General features: G+C 45.2%; 1 protein-coding gene across 2 annotated transcripts; it reads left to right on the top strand.

Annotated features, from left to right (window-relative positions):
* The first annotated feature begins 3,144 nt into the window (after positions 1–3,144).
* ACAA2 (acetyl-CoA acyltransferase 2) lies at positions 3,145–23,665 on the top strand. Of its 2 annotated transcripts, none has more exons than XM_071581326.1 (10): positions 3,145–3,217; positions 8,417–8,583; positions 10,578–10,706; positions 12,326–12,442; positions 13,838–13,985; positions 16,716–16,891; positions 17,818–17,947; positions 20,139–20,209; positions 20,782–20,936; positions 23,001–23,665. In XM_071581326.1, exons 1-10 carry the CDS (start codon positions 3,202–3,204, stop codon positions 23,083–23,085), a joined length of 1,194 nt encoding a protein of 397 aa, XP_071437427.1. In that variant the 5' UTR covers positions 3,145–3,201; the 3' UTR covers positions 23,086–23,665. The 2 variants fall into 2 exon arrangements, with proteins under 2 accessions (XP_071437427.1, XP_071437426.1); XM_071581325.1 differs by lacking the exon at positions 3,145–3,217 and adding an exon at positions 5,087–5,232.
* Positions 23,666–24,084: the final 419 nt, after the last annotated feature.

Genomic DNA, 24,084 nt, shown 5'->3' on the forward strand with positions numbered 1-24,084 from the left:
ACTGGTCAGAGGGGATGGAATGGCAGCCCTTGTCCATGAGTTTAACTCACAGAGTCACAGAATCCTGGAAAGGTCTGGGTTGGAAGGGGCATCAAAGAGCATCTTGTTCCACCCCCTGCCATGGGCAGGGACACCTCCCACTGTCCCAGGTTGCTCCAAGCCTTGTCCAGCCTGGCCTTGGACACTTCCAGGGATCCAAGGAAAGTCACAATTTCTCTGGGCAGCTTGTGCCAAGGTTTCAGTGCCCTCATAGCCAGCAATTCCTTCCCAATATCCCATCTAACCCTGCCCTCTGGCACTGGGCACCCATTCCCTGTGTCCTGTCCCTCCATGCCTTGTCCCCAGTCCCTCTCCAGCTCTCCTGGAGCCCCTTTAGGCCCTGGCAGGGGCTCTCAGGTGTCCCTGGAGCCTTCTCTTCTCCAGGTGAGCCCCCCCAGCTCTCCCAGCCTGGCTCCAGAGCAGAGGGGCTCCAGCCCTGAAGCATCTCCATGGCCTCCTCTGGACTCACTCCAGCAGCTCCATGTCCTTGTGCTGTTCCCAGGGCTGGAGGCAGCTCTGCAGGTGTCATCTCACCTGAGGGGCAGAATTCCCTCCTTCAACTTCATATGAGACTTAAATGAGGTAAGTAAATAGTAGAGGGAGAAAAAACAGGAAAACCCTGAGAGCTTTTGTTAAGACAAAGTTGCAGGTTGCTGTACATTCACTTATTTATAGCTTCATTAAATCATTGCAATTATGCAGGCGGAAACAGTTGAAAGATTCCTGTAAATAAAAAAATGGGAATATTCGCAGGGTAACATTTTTTCATCTTGAAAATTTACAGAACTTACATTGTGTCCATGAAGACATGCAGCAATTTTTGTTTGTACATGAACTATCTTTACTGGTCTTCTCATCCTCAGCCTGGATGGTTCCACTGAAGCATTTATGGCCATAAATCATACTTAAAAGTGCATTTTCAACCACCAGGATCTATGGAAGGTGCGTTTTGTGGCTCCTGTGGTGCAGCTGGGAAGTTGCAGAATCTTGGCTGTGAGATGCAGGGTTTTTTAGCTCATTTATCCCCTGCTTTTTCAGTGTCTGCAGTGTTGGAGAATGAGAGTATCCAAGGGCTTTCTGGTGTCAAACAAATGGGCTACAGGCAGCTCCTGCCATGTCCAGGAAGGCAGGGCTGCAACCCTCCACCAAACCTGAGTGGGTTTATAGTCTCAAGATGCACCATGGTAGGTTCAGGTTGGACATGAGAAGAAATTTCTCCATGGAATGGGTGGTCAGGCATTGGAAAGGGCTGCCCAGTGAGGTGGTGGAGTCCCCACCCCTGGAAGTGTCCAAGGAAGGACTGGACGTGGACTGGACATGCTCTGGGCTTTGATCAGTCACAGGCTGGACTTGATGACCTTGTAGTTCTTTTCCAACCTCAATAATTCTGGGATTCTGTGAATTAAAATGTTAATACTTTCTAAGTGGGTCTCTATGAATCACTTCCCAATATCCATCTGTCCCAAAAGCTGCTCCTCTCACTTTGTGCTTTTCAGGAAAGACTCTCCTCCATGTGGTGATTCCAACTTCCCAGTGTAGGTCCAGATCCTTTGAAGTTGTAAATCAGTGTCAAATCCCTGTCCAAGTCCAACTCTGTGCACCATAAACTGGGGTTGAGTTCCAGGGTTCTTAATCCCTAAAAGGGGCTGCCCAGGGAGGTTTGGAGTCCCCACCCCTGAAGGTGTCCAAGGAAGGACAGGACATGGCACTCAGTTCTCAAGGTGGGCATCGGGCACAGGAGATCCTCCGATCTTGGAGGGCTCTTCCAACCTCAATGCTTCTGTTACTGACTGCAATTAACTGTAATTAACTGCAAGGCCTTTGGGGATAGCTGTGGGGGAGGATTCCTGCCGGCCCCTCTGCTTCCTCCACTGCCAATTCCCCAAAGCACCCACAGAAAAACTGAAGTGGAACTTAAAATAACCAGGTAGATAGATGATAGACAGATAATTAAAATAAAAATTACATTCAGAGTAAACAAGACAATAAATTAAAACTATGGATGGGTTAACACAAGGCACAAGTTGCAGCCTAAAGCCCCGACGGGAAAATAGAACTGAAGAGAAGCAAAATTTAAAATAAATAGCTAGATAGCTATTAAAATAAAAATTACATTCAGAATAAACAAGACAGTAAATTAAAACTATGGATGGATTAACATATGGAACAAGTCGTGGCCTAAAGTCCCCATGCAAAAATAGAACTGAAGCAAAATTTAAAATAGAGATAGATAGATAGATAGATATATAGATAGATATAGATAGATAGATATAGATATAGATAGATAGGTAGGTAGATAGATAGATAGATGGATAGATAGATAGATAGATAGATAGATAGATAGATAGATAGATAGATAGATAGATAGATAGATGGATAGATAGATAGATGGATGGATAGATGGATGGATAGATAGATAGATAGATGTGAAAATAAAAGTTACATTCTGTATAAACAAGACAACAAATTGAAAAACTAAGAATTAACACAAGAACAAATTCCTGCCCCGTACCCGGCGCGGCGAGTGCGCGGGACGGGGTGGCGGGATTGGCGCGGGAGGGGCGGGTCGGGTGCGCGGAATTAGCACGAGAGCGGCGGGGTGGGCGCGCGGGATTGGCGCGGAAGGGGCGGGATTGGCGCGGGAGGGGTGGGTCGGGTGCGCGGGAATGGCGCGGAAGAGGCGCGGGAGCGCGCGCGACATTGGCGCGGGAGGGGCGGGATTGGCGCGGGAGGGGCGGGATTGGTGCGGAAGGGGCGGGATTGGGGCGGGCGCGCGGGATTGGTGCGGGAGGGGCGGGATTGGCGCGGGAGGGGCGGGTCGGGTGCGCGGGAATGGCGCGGAAGAGGCGCGGGAGGGCGCGCGATATTGGCGCGGGAGGGGCGGGATTGGCGCGGAAGGGGCGGGATTGGCGCGGGAGGGGCGGGGCGGGCACGCGGGATTGGTGCGGGAGGGGCGGGATTGGCGCGGAAGGGGCGGGATTGGTGCGGAAGGGGCGGGATTGGCGCGGGAGGGGCGGGGCGGGGGCGCGGGATTGGTGCGGGAGGGGCGGGATTGGCGCGGAAGGGGCGGGATTGGCACGGGAGGGGCGGGGCGGGTGCGAGGGATTGGCGCGGAAGGGGCGCGGCAGGGGCGGGATTGGCGCGACGCGGAGCGGAGCGGTCATGGCGTTACTGAGGGGTGAGGGTCGCGGCGCCTCCCGGGGGGCTGTAGCGGGGACAGCCGACCGTAGGGCCCCAGGCAGGCCGTGCTGCCTTCGGGCACTGCGAACCGGAGCGCCCGCGCTGCTGCCAATCCTCCCCCGCCGGCTCCGCCGGGCCGTGTCAGCGCCGGAAATAACGGGGGACTGCCAGAGAGACACGGGGCAGCGTGGGGTCACTGCGTGGGGAGGGGGTGCGGGGGGTGGGAATGGGGGTCACTGCGTGGGGAGGGGGTGCAGGGAATGGGGATCACAGATCGGGGAGGGGGTGCAGGGGGTGGGTATGGGGGTCAGATTGGGGAGGGGGTGCAGGGGGTGGGAATGGGGGGGTTGCAGATCAGGAGGGGGTGCAGAGGATGGAAAAGGAGTGCAGTGGGTGGGAATGGGGCTCAAAGATTAGGAAGTGGCTGCAGAAGATGGGAAAGGGCTGCAGAGGGTGGGAATGGGGTACAGAGTGTGGGGAGGGGCTGCAGAAGGTGGAAAAGGGATGTAGAGGGTGGGGATGGGGTGCAGGGGGTGGAAAAAAGAGTACCGAGGGTGGGAGTGGGTGTCACAGATTGGTTAGGGGTGCAGAAGGTGGGAGAAGGTGCAGAAGATGGGGAAGGGGTGCAGAGGGTGCAAAAGGGGTGTAGAGGATGGAAAAAAGGGGTGCAGAAGGTGGGAAAAGGTATGAAGGGGGTGGGTGCAGAGGGTGGGAAGGGAGTCAAAAGACTGGGAATGGGGGTCAGAGTGGGAATGGGGATCACAGTGTGGGCAGGGGTTGCAGAGAGTGGGGGAAGGGATCAAAGATTGTGAATGGGGGTCAGAGGGTGGGCAGGGGGTGCAAAGAGTGGGAAGAGGGATCCAGAGTTTGGGAAGGGGTGCAGAAGGTGGGAATGGGTGTCTCTGTGGGCAGGGGGTGCAGAGGGTGGGGAAGGAGGTCAGAGGGTGGGGAGGGGATGTATCGTGTCAGTCACTGCCTCTGTTTTCAGCACTGCTTGGATATGGTGTTTGACTTTCTGTGGCCCTCAAGCCACTTATGCTACAAACCTATAGCAAAGGGTGCATATGTCTGTCCAGTAACTGGCCATTTGGATTGGATATTAGGGAAAATTTCTTCATGGAAAGAGTGATCCAACCCTGGCACAGCTGCCCAGGGCCATGGTGGAGTCCCCATCCCTGGAGGAATGTAAAAACCATGTGGATGTGGCACCTGGGGACATGAGTTGATGGTGGCCTTGTCAGAGCTGAGGAACAGTTAAGTCTCAGTGGTCTTGGAGGTCTTTTCCAATGTCAATTACTCCATAATCTTGTGATTCTCTGTTTTCATGCAGTGACTAGAAGTCACTGGAAGTGACACTTCAAATGTCAGTGACTTAAGGTCTCTGTTGTCACATCCAGACCCTGCCTGTGTTAGCACTGACAGTGCAGGATAAAGCTTTTAACTCCCAACAGCTCCTGAAAGTGTTTGGTGTGAAGAACTAATTTGTACTCTACATGGTTTAAATTTTGTGTCTCTTAAAAATGAGGTGGATATGCCCCTTCATACGTGCTCTGGTTTGAAAACAAAATTGAAATTTTTTGCAAAAGGGCTTTTGAAATCTGACAGCATTTTGCTACTTGACAGACCGTACCTAAATAATAACATACATGTCAGTCATGGTGTGGGCTTTCAGTGCTGAAACCTGTCAGGTAATTCTTGCAGTAATTCTGATGGCTCTATTGAGCTAGATAATACAGAGAGCACCTTGCCTGTACTTGTCTGATGTTAGTTTTCTGTGCCTGTTGCAAGATCTTTCATCTTTAACCACAATATTTTCATACACTGTTCTTGCTTCTTAATTTTTTTGTTTGTTTTTGATTTTTTTTAGACTTTCCAAATAGGATCTGGTGAATAATTGTTTTCATGCCAAGCACATTTGAGAAGTGTTTGAGGGTTAGAGAATGTTTCAGATCCCCATTTGGCAGCAAGTGGTTAACAAAGCCAGGTTAAAAGATGTCTTGAACATAATATTTGGTAAGGATTCAAAGTGACCTTTGCTTTCTAGAAACAAAAGTTTCCAGGTCTCTGTGCATTTGGTACTGTTCTGTTTATCACCTTGGAAAACTGCAGAGACTCAGGAAGTCTTGCCATGATAATGTGGGACAGTACTAATTAATGGAGACTTAGAGCACTAAAAAGAACAGAGTCCTTTCTCACCCAGGACTTCAGCTATTCCTTGGTGCCCCTCTTGAAATTCTGTGGAAGGAGTAGTGATTGTAGATGTCTCTCCAATCAAGCAAAATCCAGCAAGCTCTGGAGTTATATACCCATAGGGAATGGCTCTGTGTCCAGTTTAATTCAGCATAACAGATGGTGCTATTGCTCTTCATCATCTTCTGTTACTGGTTCAGTCCAGCCATCTCTCTTGGTCTTGAATTACTGTTTTATTGAGCAACCAAAAGGTGAAGTTGGACACAGGACTGATCAAAGAGAAAATCAGCCCCTTGTTTTATGCTGGCTGTGGGTTACTCTGCAGCTGCCTTGGTTGTGTGACCTGCCCTGGTTTGTTGGCCCCACGGTGCTGTTGGGAGCAGCCTGCATGAAAGAGAGAGAGGTGCTGTTGTTGTGAAAGGAATGTTTGAGGGCAAAGTTCCATCCTCACCCCTGGACTGTCCATGAGGCAATGCCACAGTGTATGTGATTGAGCAGATAATGTGGATAAACAGACACCCTGAACTAAAGGGAGGAGGAGAACAAGTTCTTTTGGTTTGGTCAGGTTCCTGAGGTGGTCTGCAGCAAAGCTTTGTGATCAGTTATTGTGGGCACAGTTCAGAGGAGACAGAGGGGCAGGAGGGGTGGTGAATGATGGATGTCAAGGCTTGTTTTGCTGCAGGGAAGACATGCTTAGGAGGGCAGGGCTAGATTGGATTTTGGGGAGAAATTCTTTACTGTGAAGGTGGTGAAGTCCTGGCACAGGCTGGGCAGAGAAGCCGTGTCTGCCCCTGGATCCCTGGAAGAGTCCAAGGCCAGGTTGGACAGGACTTGGAGCAACCTGGGATAGTGGAAGGTGTCCCTGCAATGGCAGGGGGTGGAACAAGATGAGCTGTTAGGTCCCTTCCAACCCAAACCATTCTATGGTATGATTCTGAGCATAATCCCTGCATATTTCAGGTCCCAGCACTATGTTCAAATCCTTCTCAGTGGGGCAGCCTTGACCTTCAGGAGTTTGGAAAGTCCTTTTCTAGCAATCATGCAGCTGGGATCCAAATACATGAGAGATGGAGGAACCCCCTCTCTCTGGCCAAACAGCCAAGTAATACGGATAGACAGCCTGAAATCAGTGTTCATGAGCAGCTTAATGAACAGGCATTTTCATTTCCCTTCATTCTTACATCTGTCTACGTCCTTGCAGTGTTACTTAAAATAGCTGGGTGTTCATGGCAGCTGTTGGAAACAGGGAATGTGAGCGCTGTTGTTAACTGGGGAAAAGTTCACAACCTGCCTCCCACTTGTTTTTGTGCACGTGGAAGGAGGAAGGGACTGTGACAGGCACCCAGAGGATGTTTGCTTTGGTTCAGAGTTGGCTTCTCCCAAGCTGGAATTCATGTCGACTACTCCATGTCCCAGTGCATTTGTATACATGTGCTTGCCCAAACTCTCCTGCCTGTTGAAAACTGGATTTTCATCTCAGAACCTGAAAGGTTGATGCTAAAGTTGTTTAGATGACTTACATAATTCTGGCAGAAATATTAATTTTTTGATTAGGGACTTTTTTTCCTACTTAGCTAAAAGAATCAGAATTAAAATGCAGATAAAAAGGGGTTTTTTTTCTGTTTTGTTTTGCTTTTTTGTCTTCTTTTTCTTTGTGGAAACAGTTTCAGAATGTAAACCAAAAATCTGCTGCTTTTTCTAGGGTGAGGGAATGACTTCTTTTTTTGTTAAAAGCACCATTCCTCATCTGATTGTTTCACAGGTGTCCACTATGGAACTCCTTTGACATTACCTTCATGCTTTCAGTACACTAATGTCTGATGGGTGTGTCAGCCTCCTTTGCTCTCCCAGTATCCAAACTTCCTGTTTTTGACAAACCTCTTTGTGGGCAGGGGGTAATTCTGGAGCCTTCCCTACTTTTTTTCCTGACCATTAATTCAGAGCATCACAGAACATGCTGAGTTGGAAGGACCCACAAGGATCATTGAGTCCAACCCGTAGCCCTGCACAGGACCATTCCCAAGAGTCACACCATGTGCCTGAGAGGATCATCCAAATGCTCCTGGAGCTCTGGCAGCCTTGGGGCTGTGCCCACTGCCCTGGGGAGCCTGTTCAGTGCCCACCACCCTCTGTGGGAAGGACCTTTTTCTGATACCCAACTTAACCCTGCCTGATACAACATCAGGTCTTGCCTGGAGTCCTGTCACTGGTCACTACAGAGCAGAGATCAGTGCCTGCCCCTCCTCTTCCCCTCCCAAGGAAATTTTTCATGTCATCCCCATCTAAGCCACCATTGCATCATTAATCTCGAACTGTGTGGGTTTGTGATGGTTTTGATCCAGGCCTTCCCTGGTAACCAGGTGTAACTAGGGAAAGGCTCATCTCCCAGGTATTCCCCACCTGTTTTTTCCCCTCTCATGTGACAAGGGAGGATATCAGAGAGGGAGATAGGAAGTGTCTGGTCTTCTTGTTCTGGCAAGGATTGGGAGCAGGGAGTTTGCTGCTTTTGGTCCCTTATTGGAGCCACGTGGGAGATCAGAGAGAGGGCGTGAGAGGGAGAGTATGAGAAAGAGCTGGTCTCCTTTTGAGAGTCATTGGTAGGACTGTGTTGTACTGGTTTGCTTGGGGGGTGGGTGGGGGTGTCTGGTAGTACTTGTGTGTTCTGTTTTGTCCCTTTGTTGTCCCTGTTTCCCCCTTCCCTTTCCTTTTCCTTTGGAAGTTTTCCTATGCTGGGTGCAGATTATGTATATATAATTGTAAGCATTAGGAAAATACATATATATTCTCACTTACTTCAGTTTCAAGGTTTTTTATCCTTTTCTTTCCCCAACTTTGAGAAGTGGAGGAAGAAGGAGGGGCTGGGAAGCCAAAACAAAACCAAGACAGGTTTTATGTTGCCTGTATCTACAAATACCTTGCAAATTAAAGACATTACCCACTTGAGGCTGCCTTGGTGATGCTGTTCATGAGCCCCCATCCCTCTGGGTGACTCCTGCCTGTGTTTCAGGTGTGTTCATCGTGGCAGCAAAACGCACTCCCTTCGGCACCTACGGGGGTTTGCTGAAGGACCTGTCGGCCACCGACCTGGCGGAACGTGCCGCGCGCGCCGCGCTGGCTGCGGGCAAGGTGTCCCCCGAGATCATCGACAGCGTCGTCGTGGGCAATGTCATGCAGGTTGGCAGCCTGGGAAATCTGCTGGGAGGAGGGTATTTCAGTCACCTCCCCCCGTGTGGTCTTATGGATGAGTTTGCAGCCAAGAGTGATGTGAAGGGGTGGGAGTGGAGTGGGTGGGCAGCATTTGTAGGATCACAGAATCCTAGAATGGATTGGGTTGGAAAAGACCTCCGAGATCATCAAGTCCAACCCTTGGGCCAACTCCAGTCCCTTTACCAGATCATGGCACTCAGTGCCACGGCCAAGCTCAGCTGAAAAACCTCCAGGGATGGGGAATCCACCCCCTCTCTGGGCAGCCCATTCCAATGCCTGAGCACTCTCTCTGCAAAGAATTTCTTCCTGCTCTCCAACTTCAATTTCCCCTGGCAGAGCTTGAGCCCATCGTGCCCCCTTGTCCTATTGCTGAGTGCCTGGGAGAAGAGACCAATCCCCAGCTGGCCAGAACTTCCTTTCAGTGTCGAGGTCCCTGTTGGTGTTTGAGGGACATACCCTGCTGGTTTGGGGCAAGGCTTAGCCTTCTTTTTTTGCTTCCAAAGGTAGTTTAAACTAGGGCAAGCTGATCTCCTAAAATATATATTCATTAACTGGTTAGTTGCTATTCCCTGGTACATTTTTCCTGTCTTAATGGCTCGGCCTGTGTAGCTCAGCAATCAGTGGCTTTTCACTGAATTATGTAAGTATGTTTTTTTCTGGAGACTCTGATTGATTTGAGTCTATTTCCCTTGAGTTTTCTGTAGGATTTTTTTTTGAGTGAATATGACATTCCTAGAAGGAAATCAAGCCTTCACTTCCTAGCCTTCAATCAAGGCTAGAAGGTTTTTCATGCCTTGATTGGCAGAGACATTTGGACAACCTTGCCTTTTCCAAAGAGCTTGTGAGAAGGATGGTGTTGTATGCAGGGCACCAAATTGCAAAACTGCAGTTTTCCACATACCTTCATGAGTGTCTGTTTTAGGAAAGAGCAAACAACATTTCTGGTGTGTTTCTTTTTTTTTTTGTATTCTGACTTCACCATTATTAAGTGCAGGGACTTTTCTTTTGCACTCTGTTTCAAGGATGCAGAATAAGAAAGTAACAGACCTTTCATGATAAGGGAAGAAACAAGAAACATGCAGTATTCCTTCTTAAGGATTTTTTAGCCAGAAAAGTGGCTTGAGATTACCCTGTGTTCTATAGCTACCATCTCAGCTTCTTCTGTTCAGCTTTTTAATTTTGTAAGAACTCTCTGAGCTAGCAAATAATTGCTATAATGCTTTTACTCTCCCAATAAAGTTTTTTTTTCATGTTGAAAGTACATTTCTTTTCCTTTGCATCCTACTTTCCCCATCCCAATAGAATTTCTTTTTAAATTTTATTTTAGTCCTGGATTCCATTTAGGTATTATTTGAATGAGTTTAAGTAACTATGAATATATGACCATTTTAAACTCCTCTTCTTCAGCAGAAGTGGTTTCACCAATTTTTTTTCCTGAACTTGCATTGGTATGTAGCATTGTACACAGAACTTTGTCTTTATAATACATTCTAGCTTAGGGCATGAATCCCAAGAGCATTAGTGTTCTCTCTAGTTTTGGGGGGTCTTCCCTTGTTAGTCTGAGCAATATTAATTTACCTTAAAGTGGTTGCTGCTCACCAGTCAGGATCTGTCCTTATATTGCCCTGCTGTGTTTAGGCTGTTTGAAAATAAGGTATGAGGGAAAACAAGACTGACTAAGGTGCTGACTCAAGTCTTACTCTCTGTAGTCCCACTTTTGGCCTGATTTTACAACACACACTTTATTTAAAATGCACCTTAAGACACTGACACTTTTAGATCACGTAGGATGGTGTCTCTTTTTCTGAAGTGAGTAGAAGTTCTGTCTATGACTGGTAATATTTCTGCTGACCATACTCTGTCTCCCACCACTGATAAAATCCCATTCTGACTTTCCATCAAGACTGTAGGTTTGAAATAAATCAGAGTGTGGCAAAACCTGCTGTCTGTTCTGTCTGCAGAGCTCCCCAGATGCGATTTACATTGCGAGGCACGTTGGTTTAAGGCTGGGAGTTCCTGTCTCTGTTCCAGCCCTCACTGTCAACAGACTCTGTGGCTCTGGTTTCCAGTCCATTGCCAATGGATGTCAGGTACAAAGCTCTGTATTTCTGTGTTAGTTGTGGCTGTTAACATCAGAGAATAGATGTGTGTAGAAACATGTCCACTGTGTTTGGGATGAGTCCTAACATGGGTTTTTGCCTACCACTGGAAGAGAATTCCTTTTATCCTGATTGGTTTTTTGCAGGAGTTCAGCCTCCACAGTGCCACGTTTTGTGGTTGATCTTTAAAACCAGCATTGTAGCTGGTTTTAGTTTAATATAAAGCATGCAACAAGTGTTAGCTGGTGAAATAGAGCTCAGCTGTGCAATAGTTCTATCTTGTGATCCTGTTTCTCTGGATTGGAATTACTGGGCTTCAGAACCACAGCAGGAGGCTTTGATCTCTTGATCATTTTATATTCCCACCTGGTTAGGTATATAAGCAGCAACTTGTGCTTTTTAAGTGGTTTTGTTCAAAGATCCAAACCTATCATGGGTTAGATAATTTATAATGTCACTTCTTTTAAAATAGAGGAAAATCAACTCCTTTTTGAGTGGTTGGCCAAAACCACTGAGTAAGATGGTACAGTGGTACAGGGGGTTTTGTTTAATTTGTTTATACATTCATTTTAGGAATTCTTCAGCAATCAGATTGTTGGGTTTGGGTTTTTTTTTTGTTGTTTTTCTTGACCAGAGATTATTTTCTTGACCAGAGGGAAAAAAATGGTAAAGACAATGCAGAGTTAAGGTTATATGTTTACAATAATGACTGATTTTTCTAGTGCTTTCTGCAAAGGCCATACTGAAAAAAACTTGTCCACACTGAAAAAAACTACTGGAGAATTCGACCACCTTTATTGAAAGTAAAGGTTGTGTAACCCTTTCCAAAGATGGCATTTCATCAATGCAGCCAATGTTTCCATATTTCTCTGGCACACAACAAAGCTGCAGCTTCTATGGTGAGCTGCTTAAAAGTTCACAAACTTTGGTAACTATAGGAGGCATCTCAGCATGTATTACTAAAATCAGTCACTTCCAGGGATGGGGCAGCCACAACTTCTTTGGGATAATTCCATCTGCTTCCATTCCAGTACACAAACAACCTTAACAGTCCAATTCAGTGAATCATTTCAAGGAAGCACAATTTCTGAGTGGTTTTATGGTGTTTAAAGATTAGAATTTGTACATTCTGTGTGGTTTGCCAGTGATGAATTAGTGTGTTTTGGGTACTTCTTTTGGCAGCTTACCTAGCTCATGTCTCCTAAAATTATTTACCACTTTTTTGGAATCATAAGGTCTTGTATCAGGCTTTGAGGTTTAATTTGTGTTCCTTTTGAGAAGATTGGGAGCTTAAAAACACCCAGCTCATCCATCTGTGAGCCTAATCACAGAGGCTTAATGCCTTTGTTCCTCTGTGCTGTCATGTGTGCACACCCATATTCTCTTCTTCCTTCATGGATATAATCACCCTTGCTGAAAGGAGAAAGAAGGAACATGCCATGAAAGAGACAGACCCCAACCTTAATAAACCTTTCATGACTCATGACTAAGTTTGAATTAATTCTCATTTTGTGGCTTCATAGTTGACAAGCTTTTTTTTTTTACAGTTGTTATTTACTTACTCAAACATCAAACTGAATCCTGGATCTGTTTTGTTTTTCTGTTAACAGGAAATTTGCCTTAATGAGTCAGAAGTTGTTCTGTGTGGTGGAGCTGAAAGTATGAGCCAGGCTCCTTATGCAGTTCGAAATGTTCGATTTGGAACCAGATTGGGAGCAGAACTCAAGGTCTGGTATTTTTTTTGTAGACTCTTTTTTTATTCTCTGAGCAAAATAATGTTTACACAGCAAGGTAAAGTATCAGCCCTGTAGACACTAAATCCTTGCAAATTAAACTGAGGTCCATATGTGGTTGTTCAAAGCATTTAACCAGTATTAATATATTATCAAAAAATAGGTTCAGGCAATTTTGTTAAGCCATATTTTCTGGCTTTTCCTAACCATAATTGAATTTCTGTTCCATATTAAACTTCAGTGAACTCTTAGACACAAAATTTAGTTCACTTGGTACATCCCATGGAAGTACTGTATGTAAAAACCTGTCAGAGGCTGTGAAGTGGAGACATGCACAGTTTAGGCAAGGCTATTAATGCTGGCAATATGTAAGCAGACTGATAAAGAACATGCATACCTCCAAGCTCTAAGATCTCCCCATTTCAGAAGTGGAAACTTGGAAGTTAAATCCATTGACAGGTAAGTTATTTTTACGTTTTCTTCTGAAGAGAAATCCTTAGTGAATACTGTGGGAAATGTGCAGCAGGTTAAATGGATAATGTGCTCTGAGTATTGCCACTTAGTGGGTCATAACTGACATCAAAATGCAAAAGTAGAGTGTTTTGGTGTTTCAGACCTTTGGGATTTTTTCCTATGCTGTTTTTCCCTTACAAAGATGGTGAATATGAATAAGGCTTGGCTCTGTTCTTGCGTGGCACTGTGCCTAAGCCTCAGTTCCCACAGACAACATAAAGTTGCTGATACACTGAGCAGGTGCTCCTGGGTTCTTATCATGGAGATAATTGAATTATACAGACACAGCTGAATGAGTGATTTATCTTGCAGAACTTTACTGCTGGCAGTGAGATAACAAAACCCACCTGAACTGACTGGGCTTGCCTTTGTCAGATTGAATGAACTTAGACTTGGATGTTTTCTCACTTGACATGTTTTACCTACATAAAACTTTGGCTCTTTTAAGTTCATTTTACCTGTAGAGAAAGAGCTAAACAATCAGTAGGCTGCTGTGCTTTTTTGCTGTTCCTCACCTTGTGTTCTTGGTAACCAGACAGGTGTGTTTTTTTCATAGGTCTCTAATAAATAATTCATACAGAAGTGAAATATGCTAAAATACAAAAAATCATAAGCTTTTCCCAAGCCTCTTGAGGCCACATGTCAATGGAAAGAACCATAAGAGCACAATGTAGATTAACTAAAAAAGCACACCAGAACTTGCACAATGCTTTGCAGTGTGTTCATTCTAATAAATAAACTACCTGTGGGTAACCTGAATTAATTCTACAACCAGCCATTATTTTCCAAGAGGCTGCTGAACTGTTAAGAGACTGTCAATAATAAATGTTAATATTGCTGTGTTTTCTAACTTTCTTCTCTCAATGTTCTTTGCAGTTGGAAGACACATTGTGGGAAGCTCTAACAGATACACATGTTAAAATACCTATGGCAGTGACAGCTGAAAATCTGGCTGCAAAATACAGCATCTCACGACAGGAATGTGATGGATACGCACTGAAAACGCAACAGAGGTGCAAAGCTGGTTAGTAAATGTAGGGATGGAAGTGTTTACATGACACTAGTTTCAGATCTAGGCAGTTTTTGGCATTGATTCAAAGCATTTTCAGGTTTTGTGTAGCTCTTGGTGTAATTTGTCCTTTGATTTGTGTGCTGTAGTTGATGATGTGATACAAGCCCACTCCTAAGAGGTTTGACTTGCTGAGTCAGGTGTTGTGCCCATCAACAGTTTAAGGAAGGAACCCCCTTTCTGCTGGCTTCCTGTGCCTTCCTCATGGACTTTCCATAGCTGTTCAAAGAAGAAAGTGGTGTCATATGGTGCGTTTTAACAGCCTGTCACATGTCACTGACCTGAACAGGATTCATGTTCAGGAGTGTGGCTTGTTGGTGTGCCTTTGGTGGGATGCAGCTTTGTCCCAGTGATGCCATGGGAGACCCCAAAAACAGGACTCTGAGCCATGTTAGTGTGGGCTAAGATCAAAAGGTACATTCTTTAATGTCTAAGCTTAGGGCTTTTAAGAACACATGATGACATGCCTCCCCTGAACACTTATTTCCATGGTTTTTATAGTAGTGTCCACCCAATCCCCAGTTCACACATCTCTGGATCCAGCCCCTGGTCACACCCCATCAGGATTTGAGTCTGGGGTCCGTGGGACCCTCTGTTCTTCATTTTTGTCTTCCTCAGTACACAAAGGGCTCTTGGAGGTTTTCCAGTGTTCTTAGACCCAAGGGTTTTGGCTCATGTTTATGTCTTGTTCTGCAGGCCTTTTGATATTCTTCAGCCTTCTAGTTTGAAAAGAAGTCTAGACAGCTAAAAGAATTTGAGCTACTGATATGTGGTAGGGGTTAGGATGCATAAACAATGAACTTAAGCTGCTAGAAATATTAGCACACTAAATTTGCTTTTTTATTACAGTTACAAGTACTTCTAAAATTTATAAAAATGGAAAAAATCAAAAACTCCATAGGCATCACCAGGCATGCCTGACTGCCCTCCTTTCTCCTCTCCACTGCAGAACAATCCTCATCCACAGTGACCCACATCCTTCTTGTGTGCCAGCATGTGCTGTCATTGGTCTAAATAGTTTTTCTTCCTTTTGTGAATCCGGTACTGTCCTGAAACCCTTGAACAGTTAGAGCAGGGGGGAATATTTGTTCAAGAACTGTGTTTTAAACTGTTCTCTGGGTAGTTTACATGGACAGAGCTATAATTCTGAGGCATTCAACTCTGGGGTCTCCAGCATTAGAAGGACATGGAGACACTGGAGTGAGTCCAGAGGGGGCCCCGGAGATGCTCCAGGGCTGGAGCCCCTCTGGGCTGGAGCCAGGCTGGGAGAGCTGGGGGGGCTCACCTGGAGAAGGCTCCAGGAACACCTGAGAGCCCCTGCCAGTGCCTAAAGGGGCTCCAGGAGAGCTGGAGAGGGACTGGGGACAAGGCATGGAGGGACAGGACACAGGGAATGGCTTCCCAGTGCCAGAGGGCAGAGTGTGATGGGATATTGGGAAGGAATTGTTGGCTGGGAGGGTGGGGAGACCCTGGCACAGGTTGGGCAGAGAAGCTGTGGCTGCTCCTGGATCCCTGGAAGTGTCCAAGGCCAGGCTGGGCAAGGCTTGGATCAGCCTGGGCTAGTGGAAGGTGTCCCTGCCCATGGCAGGGTGTGGAACCAGATGATCTTTGAGGTCCTTTCCAACCCCAGCCACTCTAGAATTGGATTACTGTGAAGTTCAGACCAACAGGCAGTTGCAATGGTTGTCCTGGAGCTTATAAATTTCATCCCAAAGGCAAACAAGGGAGCAAAGATCTAAGTGTGCTTTTAGATTCTAACAACTGTGTTTTATCAGCTGCACTCTTGAAGGAAGAGTTAGTGTTTTTTCCAATGGGTGTAGGAGTGCTTTCTGTAACTTTTCTCCATCATTTATAACCTTTTCTGCTGGTCTTGTTAGCTGACTCTCGCTGATCCTTGAGCCTTTACCAGAAACTGTCAGTCTTTCTTGTTTTCTAGTATTTTGGCTTGCTCTTTTTATTTAGGACCAGTTTGTCTTATCCCACAGTAAAGAGAAAGTCAGGAAAGAAAAACATTATGAGGAGTTTATTGAGAAGGCCAGAGGTAGCTAAACAACATCAGATATGACAAATTCCATGCTAAGTTTAAAATCCCTTTCTAATCTTATATTAGGTGATAAGGCCAGATGCTTTTATGAACATCTCAGTTTGCTGAATCCCATTCTGAGGTCCTTCTTTGACTGTGATACCAGTGGAAGAGCACCTTGGACAAGATTTTAATTGATATATACAATATTTTAACAATAGAGTAAAATATGGCTTAGGAGTTTTTACCACGTTCCTCTCTCAGATATACACGTTGGCCTTCTCATAAATGGCAGAGCTGTAGAATAAAGCAGCAATACAGGGGGATGTGTACCAAAAATAAATCTAGTGGTTTAAAAAGAAAAAAAAAAGGAAAAGTGTTATTTAAAGCTGAAATAAAATTGAATATTTGAAACTCTCTTTGGGGAAGTTTGAGTGTACTTGTACAGTTTTTGTCCAACTTCTTAAAAAAAAAAAAAGCAAAAACAGAACAGTAAAACACCAAACAGCTTATTTAAGCAAAGCAAAGTGTACACATTGCTGTCCCCAAACTGTTGGTTAAAAGAGAGCAAAAGTTGTGTGAATATGAAAATATGACTATTGGTTGTGCTGCTCAATTGTCTTGATGTTTTTATCAGAGTCCTTTTATTTTTGTGGTTGCAGCTAATGAAGCTGGCTACTTTAATGCTGAGATGGCACCAGTTGAAGTGAAAACTAAAAAGGGGAAGGAAAGCATGCAAAAGGATGAGCACCCCAAACCCCAGACCACTATGGAGCAGTTGGCAAAGCTCCCATGTGTCTTCAAAAAGGATGGGACAGTCACAGCTGGCAATGCCTCAGTGAGTACGTCAGAGCCCTGGGATGTGACACTGTCACCTCTAGGGTCATCCAGATTTATTGCCACTGTTTTTATGTCTCACTGAGACACCTTTGGCTGTCAGGGGTGTCTCCTGAGGAAAATGGCTTGTAATTCTGCAGCTCAATGCTCCTGGTTGACTCTTCAACCCCAGAATGGTGAGGGATCCTTCAGTCTGCTCCAAGTCTTAAAGTTTGATTCTATGGTTTGTCACTGATCTTTTAGTGAGGTGTTGGTCCTTTTCCTCATCCTTGAATTGTGCAGTTGGTGCCTGCAGTGGCTCTGTGGAATTAGCCATTCTACTTTGTTTTGGGGACAATGAATATTTGCTTTACAGACCAGGCATTGTATTAGTGGGCAAACTGCTGCTGCTCATCTTTGTACCACAATTCCTGTCCTCTGCTGTCCCAACCACATCTTGCTCTTCCCCAGAGTAGACTGAGTGCTTAGCAGCATGTCATTATGGACTGTCCTCTTACAGTCATTATCTTAATTAATTGATTAATGTTCTCTGGGTCAGATCTTTGTGATCATACAGTCTGAATTCCTGCCTAAAATAGATCATCATAGCCACAGTAAGTATGGGTGTCCAAAGTATCTTTTATAATTAATGTCACATACATTACCCATTATTAATAGTGTTCTTGCAAGTCTGCAGAATCATGTTTCCAGTGCAAGGGAGACTTTAAGAGTCAAAAATGTATTTTACTTCACTATAGTTAACTTTCTTTCCCAGTCCTCAGGATAGTGAAATATTGTCATTTGGTGTTTTGAATAAAAATTGTCTATTAAATGTTAACTGTAGCATCTTGCACTCAAGGCTTTTTTAAAAGTTTAGTTTAATGAGTGTGGGGATATTTTATTTCTTTGTATTTTCTCACTAAGAGTGCTTTTCTCTCTTCCTTCAAGGGTGTGTGTGATGGAGCTGGTGCAGTCATCCTTGCCAGTGAATCAGCACTTAAAAAGCACAGTCTTACTCCTCTGGCAAGAATAGTGGCATATCACTCAGCTGGCTGTGACCCTTCCATCATGGGCATTGGTAAGTTGCAATAAAGCACATTATTTTATTAGCATCAGGCAGCATTAAAATACTCTTTGTCTTGGGCCGTCCAAAGGAAAGAAAAGGAGGCTGCAATGTGCTCAAGTCTGGCAGCTCTGAAGATGTTTGTGTGTCTTACTGCCCATTTCACTGCATCAGAGGGACAGATTTCCTCCTCACTTTGGCTGGAAGGGTTTGTGCACTGTCTGACCTACAGTAATGACACTAATCTGTAGTTCCCCCAGGTACCTTTTTTCTTCCCATTTACTCTGTTAGTAAGTCGAGAGCACAAACACCCTGTCAATGTTTGGGTTTTCCAACCATTTTTCTCCTGAAATTCAGTTTTCTATAAGCTTTAAATCCCATTATAAAATGTGTAACTGAGTTGTCTTCCTCACCTGTTGCTGGAGCAGTCTTGGCTATGTGTAACCTTTGAGCAGTTACTCAGTGGCTCAAGATAAGTTTGGATTCCAGAAAACACATCTATTCAGGTATTATTAGGCAAACCAAATACTTTCTTGGTTGTTTCAATCCTATATTTTATGTTTCCTCATCCAGAAGTTTGTAACACACACAATTCCTCAAATGCAGCCCAGACACCCCTGGATTTTTACCTCCTGTGTAGCTTGTAGACAGCATTGTATCCCAGCATTGCTTTTCCTCTCTGTGCTTCATTGTTGACTGGTTCCTTGTGTCAGTGGAAATGCAAATGAAGCATTGTCAGATTTGTTTTCCCTGATCAGACTCTCTGACTGACACAGCCTTCAAAGCAAATGTGGAGGGAGGGTTGATTTCTCCAGGCTTCGTGCTATCATTGTGCTTCCTAAACCAGCCCATTCTTTCTAGGTCAGGCAACCCTTCTAGCTTGTTTAAAAGCTTCATAAATCATATGGAGAAACAGTGAGTACCCCAACTCCTTCACACCACAGCTTGTCCCCAGCGACTCAGAGAGACCAGATGAGATTCAGACATGACAGCAACAGATCTGAGCACAGAAGCTCAGTCTGCAGAACTGCCCTTTCAGACAGTGATAGTGATAGTGATGCCCCACAATGTTTGATGAGAGAATTCATTATTTAATAGAGAGGAGGAGGGAAAGTTTACTTGGCTGTCATTATTGTTCTTTGTATTGTCCACATGAGACCCTCCCATTACTCTCAGGCATTAATAAGCATACTAAATTCCCTCCCTAAGGAGATGCATTTAGAGTCTGGTATTGAGCTGCCTGAGGCTCTCTAATACTCCAGTGAGCTCTGAACTGGACCCTTTCTTATTTAATTTTTTTGTCTCTCTCGTAATTTACCTATTTTTATAATTTTTATTCTTTGAGCTAGGCATTTTCAACACTTTTTTTTTTTGGTAGTGAGCTAGATTTAGAATTTTTAATGTTTTAGAATTGTGGTTTTTTGTATAATGATCAGTTACCATCTAACATCTCGTTATCTTTCTCCTACAACCACATAACCAATTAACCCTTTCAAATTCTCTTTAAATGTGTCTTAGGTAGCTGTGCTTTGAAATTAATTTTCCTTAGTGGAGTATAATAGGTCATAGATGTCAACTTTCTTCCAGAGCACAGTTTTATTGACAAACTCAGTACTAGTCTGAAAAAAAAAAATCTTTACTGTCTTCAGCTGGGTTAGACCTGAGTCTGAGTGAACATTTGATTGTTCAGAATAAACCAATTAAATGTTAGGGTTTTTACTAGAAGATTTTCAGATATATTAAGAACACTCAAACAACAATACCCCTGACCAACAACTCTGCAGCAGTCTGGTTTTTTCCTTTTTTTTTTTACCTTGAGACTGCAAGTTGTGAGGAGAGAATAAACTGATCCAAGAGTACTGGGAAAAGAAGATGCCTCAAAATTGTGGTGACGTTGTTTTATTTGTCTGGGGACTTCTCTTGACTTGAAAGCTCTGTGTGTGTTTACCAACACAGCAGTGCAACAGTAGTGACCCTCTTAACTTTCCCTGTGTTGAGAAGGTGACCAAGTAGTTTTGAGATTTAAGAGTTCTGTTACCACTTAATATAACAAGTGAGTGGCATATCCAGAATTCATTGGATGTACAGAGACTCAGTGGGAGGGAATTGGTGAGGTTTTATGAAGCTATTCCATGTATAACATGCTTAGAGGACTTTATTTATTGATATTTTTTAATTTAACTAACTGCATATAATTTCCAAACAGGCCCTGTACCCGCAATTACTGAGGTTCTGAAGAAAGCAGGATTGACCCTGAAGGATATGGATTTGGTAGAGGTGAGGAGTTTCCACATGAGCAGTGATTTTACCCCTGATCTTTTTAGCAGAAACATTCCACTCATCCGTGTAGGTGTTCAGGAGTGTCAGGGGCCAGCCTGACCTCTGTCCATCCGATTTCTGCTGCACAGTCGCTCAGTCATGACAAAAATCTCAGGCACGTGGGAAACGAAATTGGCGTGATGGCATTCCATGGAATAAAAATACCCTCATGTGACGTGAGGTTTCACTCAGTTGGCTGAACTGTTCTTGTTTTTAGTTAGTCACACTTCTCCACTGCTGAGCAGGGCCTCTTTTTGTCAGAGAAACAGGCTCCTTGTGGGCACAGGGCATCAGAAAACACAGCACCTTTTGTTATAATGCATGCCTCATACTTGCTTTGTATTTTAATTTAATTGGGTTGGATGGACAGTTTCTATGTTGACTTAAGTACACTTTTTTGAACAGTGTCTAATATTTTTCTCAAAATAATATTTTTCTCAAAGTGACCTGGTGAAGAAGTTCACCTCATTTGATCTTGTGTGCACTGCTGAAAGCTTGTGTAAAAATCATTTTCTTTTCTGGTGCTTTAGGTAAATGAGGCATTTGCACCTCAGTATCTGGCTGTTGAAAAAGTTCTGGGCCTTGACCCTGAGAAAACCAATGTCAACGGAGGGGCCATTGCCATAGGTCATCCTTTGGCTGCCTCGGGGTCACGGATCACAGCTCACCTGGTCCATGAGTTAAGGTATGCACATAGCCCATAGCTGCTGGTGGTGAATGCACTGCAAGAGATTTTTAGCATGGATGCAGTGTGACTAAACTCTTCCAATTTATCAGCTTAAAACTCTCCTCACTGCAACGTACCACTTTCTGTATGAATTTGTCACCTTTGTGCTCCAGTCCAGCTCCTGCACTTGCCTTGTATTCCATTCTGTTGTCATTACAGAAGTTTTTTGCTTCCTCTAGGTCTGATCCAAGCTCACAGGTGTCATGGGAAGGTTTCCTGTTTTGAAATGTTCTTTGAGCAAAGCCTGTTCTTTTCTTAACATGGTGCATTTCATAGAATCCCAGACTAGTTTGGGTTGGAAGGGACCTTAAAGCCCATCTTGTTCCACCCCCTGCCATGGGCAGGGACACCTCCCACTATCCCAGGTTGCTCCAAGCCCTGTCCAGCCTGGCCTTGGATACTTCCAGGGATCCAGGGGCAGCCACAGTTTCTCTGCCCAACCTGTGCCAGGGCCTGCCCACCCTCACAGCCAACAATTCCTTCCCAATATCCCATCTAACCTGCCCTCTGGCACTGGGAAGCCATTCCCTGTGTCCTGTCCCTCCATCCCTTATCCAAAAGCCCTTGCCAGCCCTTGAAGGGAGTACTTTAAATGACTATGCCGTCACTTTCTTTCTCCTTTAGTTCATTTACAGAAATTCTGACTCTTTTGGCTTGCTTTATATGCTTAGCATGATTTTAATCTTAATTTTTCTTTATTTTTCCCCCTCAGGGCAGAGGTTGCTGTTATGGCTTCACTCATACTTGCAACTCTGTCTGAGTGTTCAACCATAAAGCCTCAGATAATTTTCACCTTGTAGAAAATTGTTTCTTGGAGTGTGACTGTAGGAAACTTAGGTTTTAAAAATTACCTTGGCAGTGTTCAGGTATTTTTAAAATTATCATGGAAGTGTCCAAGGCCAGGCTGGATGGGGGTTGGAGCAATCTGAGATAGTGAAAGGTGTCCCTGCCCATGGCAGGGGGGTTGATGAGCTTCAATGTCACTGATTTTCTGCGGAAAATATTTCAACATCAGTTGAGGCTTCGTGATATTTTTCTAGAAAAAGAACAACATCCACATTCCATCTTTGGTAACACCCAGCTGATAGCTAATTTCCTTTCATAAAATCATAGAATCACAGAATCCTAGAATGGATTGGGTTGGAAAAGACCTCCGAGATCATCAAGTCCAACCCTTGGTCCAACTCCAGTCCCTTTACCAGATCATGGCACTCAGTGCCATGGCCAAGCTCAGCTGAAAAACCTCCAGGGATGGGGAACCCACCCCCTCTCTGGGCAGCCCATTCCAATCCCTGAGCACTCTCTCTGCAAAGAAGTTTTTTCTGCTCTCCAACTTCAATTTCCCCTGGCAGAGCTTGAGCCCATCGTGCCCCCTTGTCCTATTGCTGAGTGCCTGGGAGAAGAGACCAACCCCCAGCTGGCCAGAACTTCCCTTCAGGCAGTTCCAGACAGTGCTGAGGTCACCTCTGAGCCTCCTCTTCTCCAGGCTGAACACCCCCAGCTCCCTCAGCCTCTCCCCACAGCACTTGTGCTCCAGTCCCTTCTCCAGCCTCGTTGCTCTTCTCTGGCCCCGCTCCAGCCCCTCAATCTCTTTCCTGACCTGAGGGGCCCAGAACTGAACACAACACTCAAGGTGTGGCCTCCCCAAGGCAGAGTCCAGGGGAAGGGTCACTGCCCTGGGCCTGCTGGCCACGCTAGTTTGGATCCAGGCCAGGATCCCCTTGGCCTTCTTGGCCACCTGGGCACACTGGTGGCTCCTGTTGAGCTTCCTGTCCCTCAGTCCCCCCAGGTCCCTCTGCCTGGCTGCTCTCCAGCCACTCTGTGCCCAGCCTGGAGCGCTGCAGGGGTTGGGGTGGCCAAAGGGCAGGACCTGCACTTGGCCTTGTTGAACTCCATCCCATTGAAATCAGCCCATCTCTCAAGTCTATCCAGGTCCCTCTGCAGAGCCCTGATCCCAATCAGGACAGGAGCTGCTGTGGTTTCATAAAAGTGAGTGATTTCAGTGTTGGTTTTTGTGTGCAGGCGTCGTGGTGGGAAGTACGCGGTTGGGTCGGCTTGCATTGGTGGTGGACAAGGGATTGCTGTTCTCATCGAGAGCACAGCCTGAGCCGTCCTGGGGACTGCAGCCTGGCCAGGATTACCAATGCCCTGAGAAACCCCTGCCTTCTGTGACAGTAGAGCATCGCTACCTGCCTTTTCTGCAAGGTAAAGGAACAGCTGAGAAGTCAGAATAATGAACGAAAAAAGATTCACTGATGTCGTTTTAGGTAAAGGAAGTGGAACATCGATGTAATTTCACACTGATGAAGTATTTTCTAAAAGCCTCTTTTCAATCAAAGTTAATGCATTTCTGTAGGCAAAATTATTTTCATTTCCTGAGGAAATTGCCTGTGAAACTTTCACCAAACCTGCCTTAAAATAGCAGTCAGTGCAGCTTTTTAAGCAAGTATTGCTAAAACCATTCTTGTTTCAGCCACTGATGCTGCCTGGCACATGTGCCTCTTTTATTACCAGGAAGTGTGAAAATGTAATCAGGGACCTTCTGAAATAACGTTTGTAGGTTGATGACCATTAACCTGTACCCTGCTGTTTCACAAGGGAAAAGAAAATGAGCAAAAGCTGAAATTAACCATTGTGCCTCCCAAAAGATCAATAAATATAATAGGAAAAAAAAAAGGGCTTGGTGTTCTCTGTTTGTTTATTTTAAAAGTGAATCATCCTGAGAATTGTTACATTTGGGAAGTCAGTGTGGGCTTTTGGAGAGACTGTTTTTCTGGCTGAGGAATAACTGGTAGTGTCTAGAAATCTCTAGCAAATCTCCCAGCCCTCTGTGAAGGGGAGTAGCTACATCTGACTGTGCTGCATGACAACAGCAACTCATTTCTGAGCTTCCTCTGATAGTATCACCCATATTTCTTGGGTCACTTTGTGTGAGGCTGTTCTTGGCCAGTTTGGGAGGTGTACCTCTGAGGAAGCTGCCTGGCCTCTCAGAGGAGTTCAAGTTATGAATCATTTGACAGAATGGACCTGATGTTTGGATGAAAGGAGGTCTTTGTGCTGCTCACTGAGGTCCTTCAGGCCCACTGCAACAAGAGCAACTTGCAGC

The sequence above is a fragment of the Pithys albifrons genome, chromosome Z (genome assembly GCF_047495875.1).
Source record: "Pithys albifrons albifrons isolate INPA30051 chromosome Z, PitAlb_v1, whole genome shotgun sequence".
Taxonomy (NCBI): Eukaryota; Metazoa; Chordata; class Aves; order Passeriformes; family Thamnophilidae; genus Pithys; species Pithys albifrons.

What these genes read in the sequence shown, in the direction of transcription:
- ACAA2 (XM_071581325.1), top strand. Translation starts at nt 5,160, where the DNA reads ATGTTTCAGATCCCCATTTGGCAGCAAGTGGTTAACAAAGCCAGGTTA. An exon ending in CCATTGCCAATGGATGTCAG is followed by an intron (nt 10,707 to 12,325) that starts GTACAAAGCTCT and finishes TTCTGTTAACAG; the next exon opens with GAAATTTGCCTTAATGAGTC. An exon ending in CCCTTCCATCATGGGCATTG is followed by an intron (nt 17,948 to 20,138) that starts GTAAGTTGCAAT and finishes ATTTCCAAACAG; the next exon opens with GCCCTGTACCCGCAATTACT.